This window comes from Macaca mulatta, chromosome 19 (assembly GCF_049350105.2).
Source record: "Macaca mulatta isolate MMU2019108-1 chromosome 19, T2T-MMU8v2.0, whole genome shotgun sequence".
Lineage (NCBI taxonomy): Eukaryota > Metazoa > Chordata > Mammalia > Primates > Cercopithecidae > Macaca > Macaca mulatta.
Window position 1 is genome coordinate 47,115,703 of NC_133424.1, and position 19,395 is coordinate 47,135,097.

The 19,395-nt window shown below is 53.4% G+C and overlaps 1 protein-coding gene across 25 annotated transcripts; it reads left to right on the forward strand.

Annotated features, from left to right (window-relative positions):
* The first annotated feature begins 523 nt into the window (after positions 1 to 523).
* On the forward strand, positions 524 to 12,676 carry APLP1 (amyloid beta precursor like protein 1). Of its 25 annotated transcripts, none has more exons than XM_077982269.1 (17): positions 524 to 780; positions 1,563 to 1,762; positions 2,764 to 2,896; positions 3,104 to 3,216; positions 3,476 to 3,609; positions 3,722 to 3,906; positions 4,358 to 4,488; positions 5,522 to 5,596; positions 6,385 to 6,543; positions 6,629 to 6,757; positions 9,089 to 9,188; positions 10,285 to 10,392; positions 10,648 to 10,674; positions 11,149 to 11,219; positions 11,776 to 11,838; positions 11,960 to 12,103; positions 12,226 to 12,676. In XM_077982269.1, exons 1-17 carry the CDS (start codon positions 759 to 761, stop codon positions 12,322 to 12,324), a joined length of 1,893 nt encoding a protein of 630 aa, XP_077838395.1. In that variant the 5' UTR covers positions 524 to 758; the 3' UTR covers positions 12,325 to 12,676. The 25 variants fall into 25 exon arrangements, 23 of the variants coding, with proteins under 23 accessions (XP_077838395.1, XP_077838396.1, XP_077838389.1 ...); XM_077982270.1 differs by having other exon boundaries at positions 10,651 to 10,674; XM_077982263.1 differs by having other exon boundaries at positions 524 to 770.
* The last annotated feature ends 6,719 nt before the right edge of the window (positions 12,677 to 19,395 follow it).

Below are 19,395 nucleotides of genomic sequence, written 5' to 3' on the forward strand. Positions count from 1 at the left end.
GACTGAACTCCTGGTTCTGAGGGAGAATGGGCTGGGGGCTTGGTCTCTGGTCCTGAGAGAGAAGGTGCCCGGACTTCTGGATCTGAAAGAGGAGGGGACTGGGTCTCAACTGCTGCCATCTTGACGGGACATTTTGGAGGCCTGTATTCCTGAGCCCTCAACAGAGGAATTTACTAGGGGACGGGGGTCTCTGATGCTTGCATCCTTGGAGAAGGACAAAACTGTGAGTGTCTGGGTCTAAAGAGGGTGAGAGTCCTGCGGGAGGACTCAAAATCCACAACGGGCTGAGCCCATAGCAGGACTCCTGGCTGGGCCCTTCATGGGGCGGGACGCCTGGAATCTCCAGGGGCGGGGGCCTGGCGCAGGCTCCCGCCCGGGGTTCCAGAGCTGCTCCACTCTGCGCGGAGCCGCCACGCTATTGTCCTGGCCAGGAAGGCGGGGCCGGCGCGGGGCGTGGCTGGCGGCGCCGGCGCAGCCCGGGGGCGGCGGGAGGAGGAGGTGGCGGCGGTGGCGCTGGGAGCTCCTGTCACCGCTGGGGCCGGGCCGGGCGGGAGTGCAGGGGACGTGAGGGCTCAAGGGCCGGGACATGGGGCCAGCCAGCCCCGCTGCTCGCGGTCTAAGTCGCCGCCCGGGCCAGCCGCCGCTGCCGCTGCTGCTGCCACTATTGCTGCTGCTTCTGCGCGCGCAGCCCGCCATCGGGAGCCTGGCCGGTGGGAGCCCCGGCGCGGCCGAGGTGAGGCCGGGCCGGGTCCTGGGGGATGGGGGAAGGGGCGGGACCGGGTCTTTGGACGCCAGCGCGGACATGTACAGGACAGAAAGCGCGGTCTTTCCAGCCAGGTGGTCAGCCCCCAGGCGCCCCCAACCGCATTTATGAACCCAGGGTTCCAGGCCCCAGCTCCCCCATCCTCCGACGTCCCAGCCCCCTCCCACCCCGAGCATAGGAACTGGTCTATTCAGAGCCCCTGGTCCCAGAAGTCCAGCCCCCTCTCCAGACCCAGGTGACTAGGTCCCAACCCCCTCCCTCCTGGACATAGGACCCACCAAGCAGCGAGGCACTTAGATCCAATAATCCAGACCCCTTGTATTCTCTGGACCCATATGGAGGCCCTTGCAGCCTCCCAGGACCCAGGAGTCCGGTCCTTCAGTCACCACCCACCCCAACCAGATGTAGCTCTCCAGTCCTCAAGGACCTGGTGTCCAGGACTGTAGGCCCCTGAAGCCAGGCCTTATCAGCTTTGCACCCTGCAACCGGAGCCTGAGCAAGGGATGGAGGGAGGAGGGGCCAGAACGCCTGGGTTCAGGCCTCCTCCGCGATTCAGGTTTAACCCCTTCGGGCTCCAGAGCGGCTGAGCTGGGGTCGGGGCGGAGTCTGTCTCCGCGGCAACAAGGCAGAAAGAATCCCGGGGGACCCGGGTCGCCATAGCAACGGGAGAGCTAGGGCGCCCCCGCCCTACGGGAGCTGTTTCCCAGGGAACGGTGCCTCCATGGAGGCGGTGTGCACAACGGTGCTTGGGGGAGGGGGCTGGTGCTGGGGGTCTCGGTCCTAGGGAGCAAAGAACCAGGGGACCCTCATGCCAACGCCCCCCGGGCCCTCATTATCCCCTCCACTTCCATCCAGGCCCAGGGGTCGGCCCAGGTGGCTGGACTATGCGGGCGCCTAACCCTTCACCGGGACCTGCGCACCGGCCGCTGGGAACCAGACCCACAGCGCTCTCGACGCTGTCTCCGGGACCCGCAGCGCGTGCTGGAGTACTGCAGACAGGTGGGCGGGGCCGAGCGGGAGGGGCGGGGCCAGCGGGAAAGCGGGCCCCAAACGAGGCGGGGCCGCCCGTAGAAAGCTACACTTGAAAAAGGCGTGGTCCAAGGTGCCGCGGGATCTAAGACGTGGAAGCTAGCGGACGTGGCCAATAAAGAGGCGCAACTATGCTAGGGCAGGGGACCTGTTTTGAGATACTAAGTCAGGAAAGGGGGAGAACCGCGAGATAGCCAGAGAAGAAGTGGAATTTAGGAATCTGGTGGTCTTTGTAAAAAGCAGAGGTGTAGTGGGGAGTGGCGAAAGGATAGGCGGGGCTAAGACAGAAAGAGACCTTAAGGACCAGCGAGATGGGGAAAGGGGTGGCGCCCAATGAAAGCGCGGAGAGCTGGGGGGCGTGGCCACGAAAAGACAAGTCTGTAATGGGAAGGGAGAGCTTTGGAGAGGCGAAATAGAGGAAAAGGCAGGGCTAAAAGGAGGGTGAGACCTTTGGGGAGACGAATCTGACTGCGGGGAGGGGTGACCAGAGAGGTGGGCTTAGAGGGACCTTCAGAAAGAAACAGCACAGGAAAAAAGATAGCCTTGAAAACGGACCTGGCCGGGCGCAGTGGCTCACGCCTGTCATCGCAGCACTTGGGGAGGCGGAGGCGGACGGATCACCTGAGGTCAGAAGTTCGAGACCAGCCTGGCCAACATGGCGAAACCCTGTCTTTACTAAAAATACAAAAATTAGCCGGGCATGGTGGTGCGTGCCTGTAATCCCAACTACTCGGGAGGCTGAGACAGGAGAATAGCTTGAACCTGGGAGGAGGAAGTTGCAGTGAGCCGAGATTGTACCATTGCACTCCAGCCTGGGCGACAAGAGCAAATCTCCGAAAGAGAGAAAGAGAGAAAGACAGAGAGAGAGAGAGAAAGGAGGGAGGGAGGGAAGAAAGGGGACCTGACTACTGGAGAGGGGTGGCTGGCAGAGGCGGGGCTGTGGGCTGATTGCCCCCATTTAACCCCCCCAGATGTACCCGGAGCTGCAGATCGCACGTGTAGAGCAGGCTACCCAGGCCATCCCCATGGAGCGCTGGTGCGGGGGTGCCCGGAGCGGCAGCTGCACCCACCCCCACCACCAGGTTGTGCCCTTCCGCTGCCTGCGTGAGTCCCAGGCGGGGAGAGGGGAACTGAGGTGGGAGTTTCCGAGGGGCAAAATTCTGAGCCCCTCTCTCGGGCCCACATTAAGGGGGTGGGTGCTTGTGTCCTAAGTGGGGCAGAGAAGCCTCTGAGGATAAAATATCTGGATTCTGAGGAGGGTGGGGTTGGTGCTGTAGGAGGGTCTCACCCTGGTGTCCCGTGCTTCCCCAGCTGGTGAATTTGTGAGCGAGGCCCTGCTGGTGCCTGAAGGCTGCCGGTTCTTGCACCAGGAGCGCATGGACCAATGCGAGAGTTCAACCCGGAGGCATCAGGAGGCACAGGAGGTCAGGACCTTGGCCCACCCGTCCCCAGCCCCCAGAACCCAGGAACCAGGACCCCAACACCCTCCTCCACCAGAACCGAGGGTCTGGGCCACCAGTATCCTCTTCCCACTTGGGATCTAAGAATTTCATCCCCCAACCCCTTCCTCCAGAACCAGGAATCCAGGCTCCCAGCCTCATCAACCCCCAACCCAGGCAGCCCAGCTCCCCATCTACCCCTCCTACCCCACAATCCTGGCATCTGGGTCCACTCTTCCTACAGGCCTGCAGCTCCCAGGGCCTCATCCTGCACGGCTCGGGCATGCTTTTACCCTGTGGCTCGGATCGGTTCCGTGGTGTGGAGTATGTGTGCTGTCCCCCTCCAGGGACCCCCGACCCATCTGGGACAGCAGTTGGGTGAGTGAGAGGGAACCCTCCATGCCCATCCCAAGGTTCCTGAGGCAGGGGATGGAAGCCTGGGAGCCTGGGCCTGGGTTCTTATTGCCTGGGTCCTCTCCTGCTCCCTCAGTGACCCCTCCGCCCGGTCCTGGCCCCCGGGGAGCAGAGTAGAGGGGGCTGAGGATGAGGAAGAGGAGGAATCCTTCCCACAGCCAGTAGACGATTACTTCGTGGAGCCTCCACAGGCTGAAGAGGAAGAAGAGGAGGAAAGGGTCCCACCCCCAAGCTCCCATACACTTGCAGTGGTCAGCAAAGGTGAGGCAGTCTCTGAACCTCTGGGGCCTCTCCACCATAGAGGGAGAAACATCTGGGGGAGTGTTGCCGGGGGCTGTTTTTGGGAGGGACCTATGAGGGAAAGGCCCAACTGAGGAGAAAAGATGAGAGTATCTTTAGATAAAACAGAGGTAGAAGAGCTAACCTGCCAAGGGAGGGGGTGGTTTGAGGGTACTTGGGAGTAGAGGGGCCATTGGGTAGGTCCTGAGGATCATTTCAGGAAAGCTTGGAAGATGGTGTAATGGATTCCTAAGCTTTGCAAGAAAAGGCTAGGCCCAGTCCAGAACTACATCTCCCATAATGCCAGGCAGCAGAGGTGGCTAAACTGGGTGCATGATGGTCTCCGGTGCACTCTAGGAAATGTGGTTCTCTAAGTAGAAAAGGCGACCTGGAGGTGGGCTGCAGACTGACCTCCTGATCCCTGGTCTTGCAGTCACTCCCACCCCGAGGCCCACAGATGGTGTGGATATTTACTTTGGCATGCCTGGGGAAATCAGTGAGCACGAGGGGTTCCTGAGGGCCAAGATGGACCTGGAGGAGCGTAGGATGCGCCAGATTAATGAGGTGATGATACCGGGGGCCCCAGGACCCCCTACAGTACAGAGCTCCCTAAATACCAGGAAACTCCTCCAGGACACATTGATACTACCTCCAAAGGCTCCCTAAGCCCCTTTGACCTTGAGCTCTCAACACCATCCCCTAAGATGACCAGAGATCCATGGCCCATCTATAATCCTACTGAGACACCACCAGATTCTATGGAAACTCTGGTCTATGATACGCTTTCACTTTACTGGTTTTTGTTGTTGTTGTTGTGATGGAGTTTCGCTCTTAACACCCAGGCTGGAGTGCAATGGTGGGATCTCGGCCCACTGCAACCTCTGCCTCCTGGGCTCCAGTGATTCCCCTGCCTCAGTCTCCTGAGTAGCTGGAATTACAGGCACCTGCCACCACGCCCAGCTAATTTTTGTATTTTTAGTAAAGACAGGGTTTCACCATGTTGGCCAGGCTGGTCTTGAACTCCTGGCGGGAGGAGATCCACCCGCCTCGACCTCCCAAAGTGCTGGGATTACAGGCATGAGCCACCACGCCTGGCCTCTCTTTCACTTTAAACTCCTTCTGCATCTTCCCTCTTGGGAACCCAAGAGCCAGTAAGACTTAAGGGATCTAGGGCCTCTAAAATCTTTTTTTTTTTTTCTTTTTTTTGAGACGGAGTTTCGCTCTGTCGCCTAGGCTAGAGTGCAGTGGCGCGATCTCCACTCACTGCAAGCTCCGCCTCCTGGGTTCACGCCATTCTCCTGCCTTAGCCTCTACTCCCAAGTACTCCCGAGTCCCCAGCTGGGACTACTGGTACCCACACCGTGCCCAGCTAATTTTTTGTATTTTTAGTGGAAATGGGGTTTCACCATGTTAGCCAGGATGGTCTCGATCTCTTGACCTCGTGATCCACCCACCTCGGCCCTGTAATGTGCTGGGATTACAGGCATGAGCCACCGCGCCCGGCCATGGGACCTCTAAAATCTTAAAGAGGGGTTGGGGGACTTGCCAGGTGGATGAGGGTGGATTCTGGGATCCTGAAGCTCACCTCCGTATGCAGGTGATGCGTGAATGGGCCATGGCCGACAACCAGTCCAAGAACCTACCTAAAGCCGACAGACAGGCCCTGAATGAGGTAGGACAGCCCCAGTGGGTCCTACTCATGCCTGTCCGCCACCTGGAGCATACTCAGTTTCACCTGGCTCTGGCTGTGTCCTGCCCATCCAGTTCCACCCCTTTCCACCTATTTTAGCCTTTCCTGTCCCCATGCCTACATGCAGCTCTGCCTCTCTTAGCCGCCATCTGACCTGACACTGCTCTGCTCCTCAGATTGGCCATATTTGGCCCCATCTACACTTGACTTGCCTGTCAGGGCTGGCTCTGGAGTCCTGTCCCAAGCCGGGGCCCCTGCAGATGCAGCCAGGGCCTTCTTGGTCTCTCTTTGATGCATTCATGTCTCTATCAGGCCCTGCCCCCTGATTCTGGCTCGGCCCGGCCAATCTCACCTCTTTCAACCTGACCTACCCCATGGAGACCCCACTCATGTTAGCCCCCATTCCAGCTCTTGGTCCCACCCCTATCGTGTCATTTATGCACAGCCTGTCTCTAGTTTGACCCTGCCCAGGCCAGGAGCCCTGCAAGGCTTTGTCCCTTTCACCTTAACATTGGTCAGTTCTGCTCCCAGATTGTTTCCACTCAATCTTACAGTTTACATCCTCACATTGGCTCCCAGTGGGCCTAGTCCCACCTCCACTCTGCCTGGCCCTGTAGCCCACCCCTTCCAGTCCGTAACCTTTGGTTCTGCCCAGGCCTGGACCCCTGGAACACCCCCTAACCCCATGTAGCCCTGCCTTTCCAGGCTCTCTTTGACCAGGCTTTGACCCATCTTCTCTTCTCCTGACCCTGTGCCTACCCGCTCCCCAGCACTTCCAGTCCATTCTGCAGACCCTGGAGGAGCAGGTGTCTGGTGAGCGACAGCGCCTGGTGGAGACCCATGCCACCCGTGTCATCGCCCTTATCAACGACCAGCGCCGGGCCGCCTTGGAGGGCTTCCTTGCGGCCCTGCAGGGGGATCCGCCTCAGGTGCGGAGACCATGGGGGCAGAGAGCAGAGAGCAGAGGGTGACAAGGATCAGGGTGGGCTTGGGCAGCCTGTGTCCCTTCCACAGGCGGAGCGTGTCCTGACGGCCCTGCGGCACTACCTGCGTGCGGAGCAGAAGGAGCAGAGGCACACGCTCCGCCACTACCAGCACGTGGCTGCCGTGGATCCCGAGAAAGCACAGCAGATGCGTTTCCAGGTGCTCACATCCTTCCAGCTCCCAAATGCACCACTATTCCTCAGACGCCAGCACCTCAGGCTCTTCTCTTGTCCCTTAGACCCTTTTTCTGTCTTTTGAAGCCCTTCCTATCCCTTGAACACCGCTTCTCTGCCCCTTCCCAGTCTCTCAACTCTGCTTCCTGACCCTGAAACATGGAGCCTCACACACTGTGCCTTTGACGCGTTTCTTGTTCCTTGGATTCTTACTCCCCCTGCCCTTGATCCTATGTTCTTTTTTTTTTGAGATGGAGTCTTGCTCTGTTGCCCAAGCTGGAGTGCAGTGGCCAGATCTCAGCTCACTGCAAGCTCCGCCTCCCGGTTTACGCCATTCTCCTGCCTCAGCCTCCCAAGTAGCTGGAACTACAGGTGCCCACCACCTCGCCTGGCTGGTTTTTTGTATTTTTTAGTAGAGATGGGGTTTCACCGTGTTAGCCAGTATGGTCTCGATCTCCTGACCTCGTGATCCGCCCGTCTCGGCCTCCCAAAGTGCTGGGATTACAGGCTTGAGCCACCGCGCCTGGCAGATCCTATGTTCTGTCCCTTGGATTTTCTTTTTTCTTTTTTTTTTTTTTTGAGACGGAGTCTCGCTCTGTCGCCCAGGCTGGAGTGCAGTGGCGCGATCTCGGCTCACTGCAAGCTCCGCCTCCCGTGTTCACGCCATTCTCCTGCCTCAGCCTCCCGAGTAGCTGGGACTACAGGCGCCCACAACCGCGCCCGGCTAATTTTTTGTATTTTTAGTAGAGACGGGGTTTCACCATGGTCTCGATCTCCTGACCTTGTGATCCGCCCGCCTCGGCCTCCCAAAGTGCTGGGATTACAGGCGTGAGCCACCGCGCCCGGCTGTCCCTTGGATTTTCACTGCCTTTCCCAGAGTCCTCTTTTTTTTTTTTTTTTTGAGACAGGGTCTCACTCTGTCACCCAGGCTGGAGTGGTGCAGTGCAATCTTGGCTCATTGCAACCTCTGCCTCCTGGGTTCAAGCAATTCTCCTGCCTCAGCCTCCTGAGTAGCTGGGATTACCAGCGCGTGCCACCATGCCTGGCTAATTTTTGTATTGCGTTGGTGCAAAAGTTATTACGGGTTTGCTATTGAAAGTAATGGCAAAAACCGCAGTAACTTCTTTTTTTTTTTTTTTTTTTGAGACAGTCTTGCTCTGTCACCCAGGCTGGAGTGCAATGGCGTGATCTCTGCTCACTGCAGCCTCCGCCTCCTGGGTTCAAGCAATTCTCCCTCAGCCTCTTGAGTAGCTGGGATTACAGGAGCCTGCCACCATGCCAGGCTTTTTTTTTTTTTTTTTTTTTTTTTTGACAAGAGTCTCACTCTGTTGCCCAGGCTGGAGTGCAGTGACGTGATCTGGACTCACTGCAACCTCCACCTACCGGGTTCAAGCTATTCTCCTGCCTCAGCCTCCCGAGTAGCTGAGACTACAGGCAGGTGTCACCACATCTGGCTGATTTTTGTATTTTTAGTAGAGACGGGGTTTCAGCATATTGGTCAGGCTGGTCTCAAACTCGACCTCAGGTGATCCACCCTTGGCCTCCTAAAGTATTAGGATTACAGGTGTGAGCCACCACACCTGACCCCAGCTAATTTTTGTATTTTTAGTACACACTGGGTTTCAGCATTTGGCCAGGCTGATCTCGAACTCCTGAGCTCAGGTGATCTGCACACCTTGGCCTCCCAAAATGCTGAGATTACAGGCACGAGCCACTGTGCCTGGCCAGAAACCCCAATAACTTGCACCAATCTAGTATTTTTAGTAGAGGCAGGGTTTTGCCGTGTTGCCCAGGCTGGTCTCGAACTCCTGACCTCAGGTGATCCGCCCACCTCGGCCTCCCAAAGTGCTGGGATTACAGGCATGAGCCACTGTGCCCAGTCGAGAATCCCCTTGTTCCTTGAACCCTCTTCCTGTCCCTTGACCTCCTTTCTCCATAACTCCCCTTGTTTTCCCTGGAACCCCTGTTCTGTGTGCTCAAATTTGAATTCCCCTTTCCTGGATGTTTTCTTTCTGTCTATGGAATCCGTTCTGTGCTCTTGAACTCCAAATCTTGCCTTGAACTATGTCATCTGTATGACCCTTCAGTCCTCAATCCCTGTCTCTGGAATCCCCTCAAACCCCGCTTTCTGTTCCTTGGACCTCATTCTTCAATTTCCTTCTCCTATGGCCCAGTTCCTGACCCTTGTGCCACACGTCCTGTCCATTGCATGTGCCGCTTTTCCTTGGCCGCTATTGAATTCCTCCTTCATACTGCCTCAGTTTCCTCGTGTCCAGCCTGCATTGCCCAGCTCATCCTTCATGTCCACTCCCCACAGGTGCAGACCCACCTTCAGGTGATTGAGGAGAGGGTGAATCAGAGCCTGGGCCTGCTTGACCAGAACCCTCACCTGGCTCAGGAGCTGCGGCCCCAAATCCGTGAGTGCCTATTACCCCGGCCCCCATTCCGGAACTCTGAGGGCAGATCTTGACTCCTAAATATTGATCCCCCCAATTTCATTTATTTCTCTGTAACAAACCAGCCCAGAACTTAGCAGTGAAAATCAACAGCCATTTTTCTTTGTTCATGATTCTGCCATCCAGTCTGGGCTCAGCAGAGTGGTTCTTCTAGTGGTCTTGCCAGTGGTCAAGCATGCAGTTGTATTTAGCTAGCAGATCATCTGGGGGCTGGGAGTCTAGCACAAACGGACCTTTCTCCCTCTCCAAGGAGGCTCACGGCCTCTCTTCTCCATGGAGCCTCTCCATGTGGTCTCACCAGCAGGGTAGCTGGATTCCCTACTTGGCCGTTCATGCTCTCCAAGACATCAAAGTGGAAGTTGCTAGGTCTTAAGGCTTGGGTGCACATTCTATTTGTTAAAACAAGTTACAAATCCAGTCCAGATTCAAGGGAAGGAACCTATATGCATACCAGAAAGTGTGACCTACCACAGCCCCCAGATCTATTGTGGCTTCCTCCTGGATATCTCACACATAACCCTGATTCTCCTGGTATTTAAGAAAGCTATCATCTTGAGCTGGGCGCAGTGGCTCACGCTTATAATCCCAGCATGTTAGGAGGCTGAGGCAGGCAGATCACTTGAGGTCAGGAGTTCGAGACCAGCCTGGCCAACATGGTGAAACCCCATCTTTACTAAAAATTAAAAAATTAGCCAGGTGTGGTGGCACTTGCCTCTAGTCCCAGCTACTCAGGAGGCTGAGGCAGGAGAATCACTTGAACCCGGGAGGTGGAGGTTGCAGTGATCTGAGATCACGTTATTGCACTCCAACCTGAGCAACAAGAGTGAGACTCTGTCTCAAAAAAAAAAAAGCCATAATCTTGAAACTTCAGCCTCCATCCTTCCTGCCAGCAGTGCCTCCCTCCAGCTTCCCACTTTCTCAGATCACACTTCTGGCTATCCCACACTTGGGGCTGACTCTGCTGTCTGCACGATCCCCCAGTTGCTCTACTGTTAGGGTGCCCTTCACTCACCCCAATGCTCACTACCTCAGCCACCTTTCTGCATCTCCCCCTCAGAGGAACTCCTCCACTCTGAATACCTGGGTCCCAGTGAATTGGAAGCCCCTGCCCCTGGGGGCAGCAGTGAGGACAAGGGTGGGCTGCAGCCTCCAGATTCCAAGGATGGTGAGTGAGCCCACATATAGGTGACCCCAGACATTGGGGAACATGCCAGCTTAATCTGTAATCCCCTAGAGTCTGAGGGTGTCTTCACCACCACAGTGACTGGGAGAGGATGGGGAGGAACGTCTGAGGTTGCGGAGGCCTCTGTAGGATCCCCCATCCTCATTCTTGGTCCCTGGGAGGATGTTTCTCCACCTTTCTTTGCTGATAACCCTCCTCTCTTCACTCTTCCACTGCCTTGCTTCCTCTGGCTTCCAGCAGACACCCCCATGACCCTTCCAAAAGGTGAGTGTCTCGTAGTTAACCCCAGCCTCCAAATCCCACTAATCCCTGAACCCAGAAGGAAACAGGGTCCATCCATTGGGAACCTCAGACTCCCTGGGGTAGAGTCCGATATACTTTCCAAGCCCCTCCTCTGAACCCTAAAGAATGAAATAGGGCCAGGCGCTGGTGGCTCACACCCGTAATCCTAGCACTTTGAGAGGCTGAGGCAGGAGGATCCCTTGAGGCCAGGAGTTTGAGACCAGCCTGGGCAACATAATGGGACCCTGTACATACAAATAATTTAAAAATTACCTGGGTGTGGTGGGGCATGTCAGTAGTCCCAGCTGCTCAGGAGGCTGACATAGAAGGATCACTGGAGCCCAGGAAGTTGAGGCTGCAGTGAGCTGAGATCATGCCCCTGCACTCCAGCCTGGGTGACAGAGTGAGATTCTGTCTTAAAAAAAAAAAAAAGAATGAGATCAGACTTGGGGGTAGGGTCCACAGAACAAGACGCTGCATCCCCTGAGAAAGAGAAGATGTCCCCGCTGGAACAGTATGAGCAAAAGGTAAGTTGGTCAGACCTGTGGGCTCCCAAAGGGGAACAAGAGCGGGGCCTATACTGCTGGGTATGAGGGAGGAGATGCTGGGGGCTTAGATTCCTTGTCCTGAGGGAAGAGGGAGCTGAGGACATGGAATTGAGATCCTAGAAAATGAGAGGGTTGGCCGGGCGCGGTGGCTCAAGCCTGTAATCCCAGCACTTTGGGAGGCCGAGACGGGTGGATTACGAGGCCAGGAGATCGAGACCATCCTGGCTAACACAGTGAAACCCCGTCTCTACTAAAAAAATACAAAAAACTAGCCGGGCGAGGTGGCGGGCGCCTGTAGTCCCAGCTACTCGGGAGGCTGAGGCAGGAGAATGACGTAAACCCGGGAGGCGGAGCTTGCAGTGAGCTGAGATCCGGCCACTGTACTCCAGCCCGGTCGACAGAGTGAGACTCCGTCTCAAAAAAAAAAAAAAGAAAAAAAAGAAAATGAGAGGGTTGGGGGACGCTCTCTTGGGCCGCTGGGGAGGAGGAGGCGGGCGCCAGGCTTCTGGGTCCCTGACACCTCCTGCTCCACCAGGTGAATGCGTCTGTTCCAAGGGGTTTCCCTTTCCACTCATCGGAGATTCAGAGGGATGAGCTGGTAAGAGGAGGAACAGCCGGGTACCTAGGGGAAGAGGCCAGAGGTCAGCAGCCAGGCTGTAATTCCCAAAGCCACACGGGTCCCTCAAAGACGCCCTCTGCCCCATCTCCTCTCCCTGCAGGCACCAGCTGGGACAGGGGTGTCCCGTGAGGCTGTGTCGGGTCTGCTGATCATGGGAGCGGGCGGAGGCTCCCTCATCGTCCTCTCCATGCTGCTCCTGCGCAGGAAGAAGCCCTACGGGGCTATCAGCCATGGCGTAGTGGAGGTGAGACCCACGAGGGCGGCATGTGGGAAGAGTTCCTGAGCCCGGGTGTGGGCAGGCTGAGAGGCCTGCGGGCAGTCCCGCCCCCGCACCCCACTGTCCTGTCGTTCCCCTGCCGGTTGCAGGTGGACCCCATGCTGACCCTGGAGGAGCAGCAGCTCCGCGAACTGCAGCGGCACGGCTATGAGAACCCCACCTACCGCTTCCTGGAGGAACGACCCTGACCCGTCCCCCTTCACCCCTCCAGCCGAACCCAGACCTCCCCTCTTCCTGGAGCCCCAGAACCCCAACTCCCAGCCTAGGGCAGCCGGGAGTCTTGAAGTGATCATTTCACACCCTTCTGTGAGAGGGCTGGAAATTCTTATTTCCCCTTTCCAATTCCAAATTCCATCCCTAAGAATTCCCAGATAGTCCCAGCAGCCTCCCCATGTGGCACCTCCTCACCTTAATTTATTTTTTAAGTTAATTTATGGATCCTTAAGGTGACCGACACCTTGGTCCTAGTGTCTATTTCCCTGGAATTCACCCTCTCATGTTTCCTTACTAACATCCCAATAAAGTCCTCTTCCCTACCAAGCCAGCCTGAGTCTCTGTGGGAGAATTAGTCTGTAACCACAGCTGGACGCGGTGTCATCCCCGCCCAGGCCGCCCTGGTCTCTTTAAACGGGATGACGAAGCTTTACATCTGGGCGGGGCCTGCGGGAAGGGCTGGGAGCGCCGGGGACTGGGCTCAGAGGCCCGGGATCAGCGCCTGTCCCGGAGCTCTCCGCGGTGCTGAACTGGCCGCACCTTCTAACTCTCATTCTGCTGGGTACCAGGGTGGACCCCAAGGAGGCTGGGCTCCAGCGAGTTTCCCCTGCCATCTGCTTAGCCTCACACACAATCACACGCAGCGCCCACCCCAATCTTCGAGAGTCCTGTAAGATATGAATCGTGAACCACCTTCCCATTCCCCAAAGTCTTCATTCCTTCTTGGGCAATCTATAGAAACCCTCTGGAGTGTGGAGATTCCAGTCACGTGTCCCAGAAAGGGATCTATATCTGCACGTGCCTACTGAACTTCGTTTTATTTTCTCCCCCTACTGCCCATATAAATGCAGAAGAATTTATTTTTCTTTCCTTTCCCCACCTCCCTTTTTTTAAGAGTCAGGGTCTCACACTGTCACTTAGGGTGGAGTGCAGTGGTGCAATCATAGCTCACTGCAGCTTCCAACTCTTGGGCTCAAGTGACCCGCCTGCCTCAGCCTCCCAAGTAGCTGGAACTATAAGCACGCACCACCACCCCTGGATAATTTTTTTAAAAAAAATTTAGGCCGGGCGCGGTGGCTCACGCCTGTAATCTCAGCACTTTGGGAGGCTGAGGCGGGCGGATCACCTGAGGTCAGGAGTTCGAGACCAGCCTGACCAACATGGTGAAACCCCGTCTCTACTAAAAATACAAAATTAGCCGGGCTTGGTGGTGCATGCCTGTAATCCCAGCTACTTGGGGAGCTGAGGCAGGAGAACCGCTTGAACCCAGGAGGTGGAGGTTGCGGTGAGCCAAGATCATGCCACTGCACTCCAGCCTGAGCAAGAAGAGGGAAACGCCATCTCAAAAAAATAAAAAATAAAAAAAATAGAGATGGGATCTTGCTATGTTGCCCAGGCTGCTCTGCAAGTCCTGGCCTCAAGTGATCCTCCCACCTTAGCCTCCTGAGTAGCTGGAATTACAGGCGTGCAGCACCGTGCCCAGTATTGGAATTTATACCCTCACATGTCCCATTATGCTGGCTGGGGTTAGCCCTCCACATATGCTGTTATCTGTCCCAAGAGAGTTGTTAGGAGGATTAAAAGGGTTAATATTTGTGGAGATGTTACAACTGCACCTGCCACTTAGCAAGTATTTGTTAAGTAAATTTTAAAGTATTAAGGTAGCAAACACTCATATGGTGTTCACCCTGTGCCAGACACTACTTTGAGGGCTTTATATGCACTGGCACACTTAATCATTACTTCTGTGAATGGAAAATAAATCTTGGGGGCCCCAAATCACTAAGTTAAAGGGAAAAGTCAAGCTGGGAACTGCTTAGGGCAAACCTGCCTCCCTTTCTATTCAAAGTCATCCCTGTGCTCACTGACAGAGGCATACTCTGATCGCCTTCTTTGGAAAAGCTAACCAGAAACTCAAAAGGAGGCAACCGTTTGTCTTTCACCTACCTGTGACTTGTATGCCTCCTCCCTGCTTTGTATTGTCCTGCCTTTCCAGACAGAACCAAAGCACATCTTAACATATGTTGATCAATGTCTCATGTCTCCCTGAAATATATAAAACCAAGTTGTACCCCGAACAACTTGGGCACGTGTTGTCAGGACCTCCCAAGGCTGTGTCACAGGTGCACATCCTCAACCTTGGCAAAATAAACTTTATGAATTCATTGATACCTGTCTCAGATATTCAGAGTTCACATTTCCATCCAATGGAATCGGTATTATGACTATTCTTATCTACAGATTGGGAAATGAGACTGAGAGTCGTTACATCACATGCTCTATGTCATCATCTAGGAAGAGTCAGAGCTAACAATTCAACCCAAGAAGCCTGGTTCCAGCATCCACTCTCCTGGCCAGTTTGCTAACCTCCTGTTTAATACTCCAAGATTGTCCCATATGGTGTTCTGATTGTGCGCTTCAAAATTCCACGTGGCTGGGCACAGTGGCACACTGCTGTAGTCCCAGCTACCTGGGAGGCTGAGGCAAGAGGATTGCTTGAGCCCAGGGCTTCTGGATTGTAGTGCACTATGCCAATTGGCTGTCCACACTAAGTTCAGCATCAATATGATGACTTCCTGGGAATGGGAACCGGCCCAGGAAACATAGGTCAAGACTCTCATGCTGATCAGTGGTGGGATAGCACCTGTGAATAGCCACTGCACTTCATCCTGGGCAACATAGAGAGACCCTGTCCATAAATAAATAAATAAATAAATAAATAAATAAATAAATAAAATCCAAGTGATACCATTCACCTCCCATTGTAGATTTGCTTTTTTACCACAGCTTCCCAGCAGATGGCAGTAAAGTGTCATGTTCTAATGTCAGTATCTCGCATGATTTTCTGACAGATGGTTTGGGGAGGGAGCATCTATTTCTAACTCTCCCAAAGGGCCTGTGAGTTAGCTGTGGTTCTTCATAATATATAACTGTAAATATAGCTCGTGTATATTAAATATACACCTGGTAGATGTTAAGAGAAGACGCTTCATGGTGCAAGTTGGACGCAATGCCAGTTTCTGTAGAGAAGTCAGTTTGCACAATCATTCTGATACTGGTTATATCTTTGGTTATATTTGGATAAGCCCAGCGGAAATCTATCACTAACACCACAGGAACCACAGGGGTTGAAAGCTGCCTTTGTATTTTCACAACCAAGAGTGATCAACAGGCTAACAATAAGTAAGGAGCTCCAAGCAGGTGAAACAGAAAAAGTAAGGCAGTTTTGCTCAATATGGTCAGTGTGTAAAGTTTAATGGTAATACTTCGAGTACTTAATTTTAAAATGTTGTTACTCAAATTACAGCAGGAAAAATAATTTTGCTGTTACTTATCTGATGTTCTTGCACCCCTAAACCATTCTTTTCCCACTGAAGATGATCTTGGTAATTCTTCTTTTTTTAATTTTTAATTTTTTTTTTTTCGACAGAGTCTTGTCAGGCTGGAATGCAGTGGTGCGATCTTGGCTCACAGCAGCCTCCACCTCCCAGGTTCAAATGGTTCTCCTGCCTCAGCCTCGCAAGTAACTGGGATTACAAGCACCTGCCACCATGCCTAGCTAATTTTGGTATTTTTAGTAGAGACGAGGTTTCATCATGTTGGCCATGCTGATCTTGAACTCTTGACCTCAGATGATCCACCTGCCTTGGCCTCTCAAAGTGTTGAGATTACAGGCGTGAACCACCGGGCCCGGCCAATTTTTCTTATAATAATTCAATTTCTACCATGTGCAGTGGCTCATGCCTGTAATCTCAGCAATTTGGGAGACTGAGGTGGAAGGATCACTTGAGTCCAGGAGTTCAAGACCAGCTTGGGCAACATAGTGAGACACAGTCTCTAAAAAAAAAAAGAAAAGAAAAGAAAAAAATAATTAGCCAGGCATGGTGGTAAGTGCCTCTAGTTCCAGCTACTCAGGAGGCTGAAGTGGGAGAATTGCTTGAGCCTAAGAGGTAGAGGCTGCAGAAAGCCAAGGGTGACAGATTAAGACCCGGTCTCAAAATAATAATAATAAGTATATATGGCCAGATGCAGTTGCTCATGCCTGTAATCCCAGCACTTTGGGAGGCCGAGGTGGGAGGATTCCTTGAGCCCAGGAGTTCAAGACCAGCCTGGGCAACACAGTGAGACCCTGTATCTACAAAAATAAAAATGAAAACAATTAGCCGGGTGTGGTGGCACACACCTATGGTCCCAGCTTCTCAGGAGGCTGAGGCAGGAGGATCACTTGAGTCCAGGTAGGAGGTGGAGGCTGCAGTGAGCTGACATTGCACCACTGTACTCCAGCCTGAGCAACAGAGTGAGACCCTGTTCTTATTTTTAAAAAATGTATATATATATACAAAGTTTCTGAGGGACATTTTATCATGCTAGTGGGGTGGGTGTGTGCACTTGTGTGTGTTGATATGCATCTTAGTTTGGGTTATAGAATACCGTGGGCTGGGTGGCTTAAACAATACACATTCATTTCTCACAAGTGCTAGAGGCTGAGAAGTCCAAGATCAAGGTGCCAGCAGCTCCAAAGTCTGATGAGGGCTCTCTTCCTGGTTTGCAGATGGTTTTCTTTCTTCTTCTTTTTCTTCTTTTTTTTTTTTTTTTGACAAGGTCTTGTTCTGTCACCTGGCTGGAGTGCAGTGCAATCATAGCTCACTGCAGCCTTGATCGCCCAGGCTCAGGCAATTCTCCCGCCTTACTTTCTCAAGTAGCTGGGACCACAGGTGTGCACCATTACACCTGGCTTTTTTTTTTTTTTTTTAAATAGAAACAGGGTTTCACCATACTGCACACGCTGGTCTCAAACTCCTGAGCTCAAGCTATCCTCCCATCCTCCCATCCCAAAATGCTGGGATTACAGACATGAGCCAGCGTGCCCTGCCCACGATGGCCATCCTCTTACTGCATCTTCATATGGCAGAGTAGACAGCAGAGAAGCAAGCTGTTTCCTGTCTCTTCTTCTTTTTTGTTTTTTTGTTTTCATTTTTGTTTTTGTTGTTGTTGTTGTTGTTTGAGATGGAGTTTCATTCTTGTTGCCCAGGCTGCAATGCAATAGCGCGATCTCGGGTCACCGCAACCTCCATCTCCCAGGTTCAAGCGATTTTCCTGCCTCAGCCTCCCGAGTAGCTGAGATTACAGGCATGTGCCACCATGCCCAGCTAATATGTATTTTTAGTAGAGACAGGGTTTCTCCATGTTGGTCAGGCTAGTCTCCAACTCTGGACCTCAGGTGATCCATCTGCCTCGGCCTCCCAAAGTGCTGGGATTACAGGCATGAGCCATCACGCCCGGACTCTCCCGTCCCTTCTAACAAGGACATTAGTTCCATTCATGAGGGTTCCACCCTCATGACCTAACTACCTCCCAAAGGCCCATCTCCAAATACTACCCCATTGGGGCTTATGGTTTCAACAAATGAATTTTAGAGGGACACAACCATATACTCCATAACAATACAAATTGAGATATACATCTTATATGTCAACAAAACCTCAGATGCCATCAGTGATAAAAAATAGCATTATTTTAGGTACCACAAAAGGGAAAAAAAGGCAAAGTATAAACTATGTCACACAATTGACTATAAGATTATCCCAATTAAGTCCTTCTGAATTTTTTATTTTATTATTTTTTTTTTAATTTTTATTTATTTTTTTTTTTTGGAGACGGAGTCTCGCTCTGTAGCCCAGGCTGGAGTGCAGTGGCCGGATCTCAGCTCACTGCAAGCTCCGCCTCCCGGGTTTACACCATTCTCCTGCCTCAGCCTCCCGAGTAGCTGGGACTACAGGCGCCCGCCACCTCGCCCGGCTAGTTTTTTTGTATTTTTTAGTAGAGACGGGGTTTCACCGTGTTAGCCAGGATGGTCTCGATCTCCTGACCTCGTGATCCGCCCGTCTCGGCCTCCCAAAGTGCTGGGATTACAGGCTTGAGCCACCGCGCCCGGCCTATTATTATTATTTATTTACTTACGTTAGAGAGAGTGTCGTGCTGCAATCATGGTTCACTGCAGCATAAAACTCCTGGGCTCAAGTGAGCCTCCTGCCTCAGCCTCCAAAGTAGCTGGGACTACAGGTGTGCACCACCACACACAGCTAATTTGTTTTTGTTTGTTTATTTTGGTAGAGTGTGTCTCACTAGGTTGCTGATCTCAAATTCCTAGGCTCAAGTGATCCTCCCACCTCTGCCTCCAAAAGTGCTGGAACTACAGGCATGAGCCACCACGTCCATCTCAATCAGGTTCTTCTTAGAATCAATGAAATACTGCATATTTGTAGGAAATTTTCCTAGACCCGCTGCCAATGTGTGAATACATATGAGGGCACATACCTGCTGGTATAAGACAGCTGATATGGGAAACCTAACATCAGGAGCTCCTGATGACTCCTTCCCTCCCTCTCTCCCTCCCTCCTTTCCTCACTTCCTCCCTTCCTTGTTTCTTTCTTTCAGACGGAGTCTTGCTCTGTTGCCCAGGCTGGAGTTCAGTGGTGTGATCTCACCTTACTGCAACATCCATCTCCAAGTTCAAGCAATCCTCCTGCCTCAGCCTCCCAAGTGGCTGGGACTACAGGCACCGGCCACCATGCCCAGCTAATTTGTATTTTTAGTAGAGACAGGGTTTCACCATGTTGACCAGGCTGATCTCCAACCCCTGACCTCAGGTGATCCCCCCACCTCGGCCTCCCAGAGTGCTGGGATTACAGGAGTGAGGCACCTTGCCCAGCCCCCAGATAACTTTGTCTCCCAATATTCAGACCCTTGTGTAATGCCTCCCACACTGATCTGGGATCAATGACATGTCAACAAGCATGATACAAGCAGGAGCTTGTCTCCTTGAACCTCTCCCTCTTGGAGAACTGAGCCACTATCTGAAGTGAAGAGATTCACCTGCCCTCCTGGACTGCATGGAGAAACTCTTGGCCACTCCTGGAAGCTCCAGTATCTCCGCTGAGCTATCAGGCATGTGAGTGAAGGCGTCATGGATTTCCAGGCCAGTAGGGCCTCAGGTTGACTGCATCCACATAAGGAACAAAAGGGAGACAGCAAAACAGCCAGCT

Excerpts from the sequence above, each read along its gene's own strand:
- APLP1 (XM_077982260.1), top strand. The coding sequence starts at position 587 with ATGGGGCCAGCCAGCCCCGCTGCTCGCGGTCTAAGTCGCCGCCCGGGC. Across the intron at positions 5,597-6,384 it reads ACAGACAGGCCCTGAATGAG|CACTTCCAGTCCATTCTGCA; the intron begins GTAGGACAGCCC and ends CCCGCTCCCCAG. Across the intron at positions 11,839-11,959 it reads AGATTCAGAGGGATGAGCTG|GCACCAGCTGGGACAGGGGT; the intron begins GTAAGAGGAGGA and ends CTCTCCCTGCAG.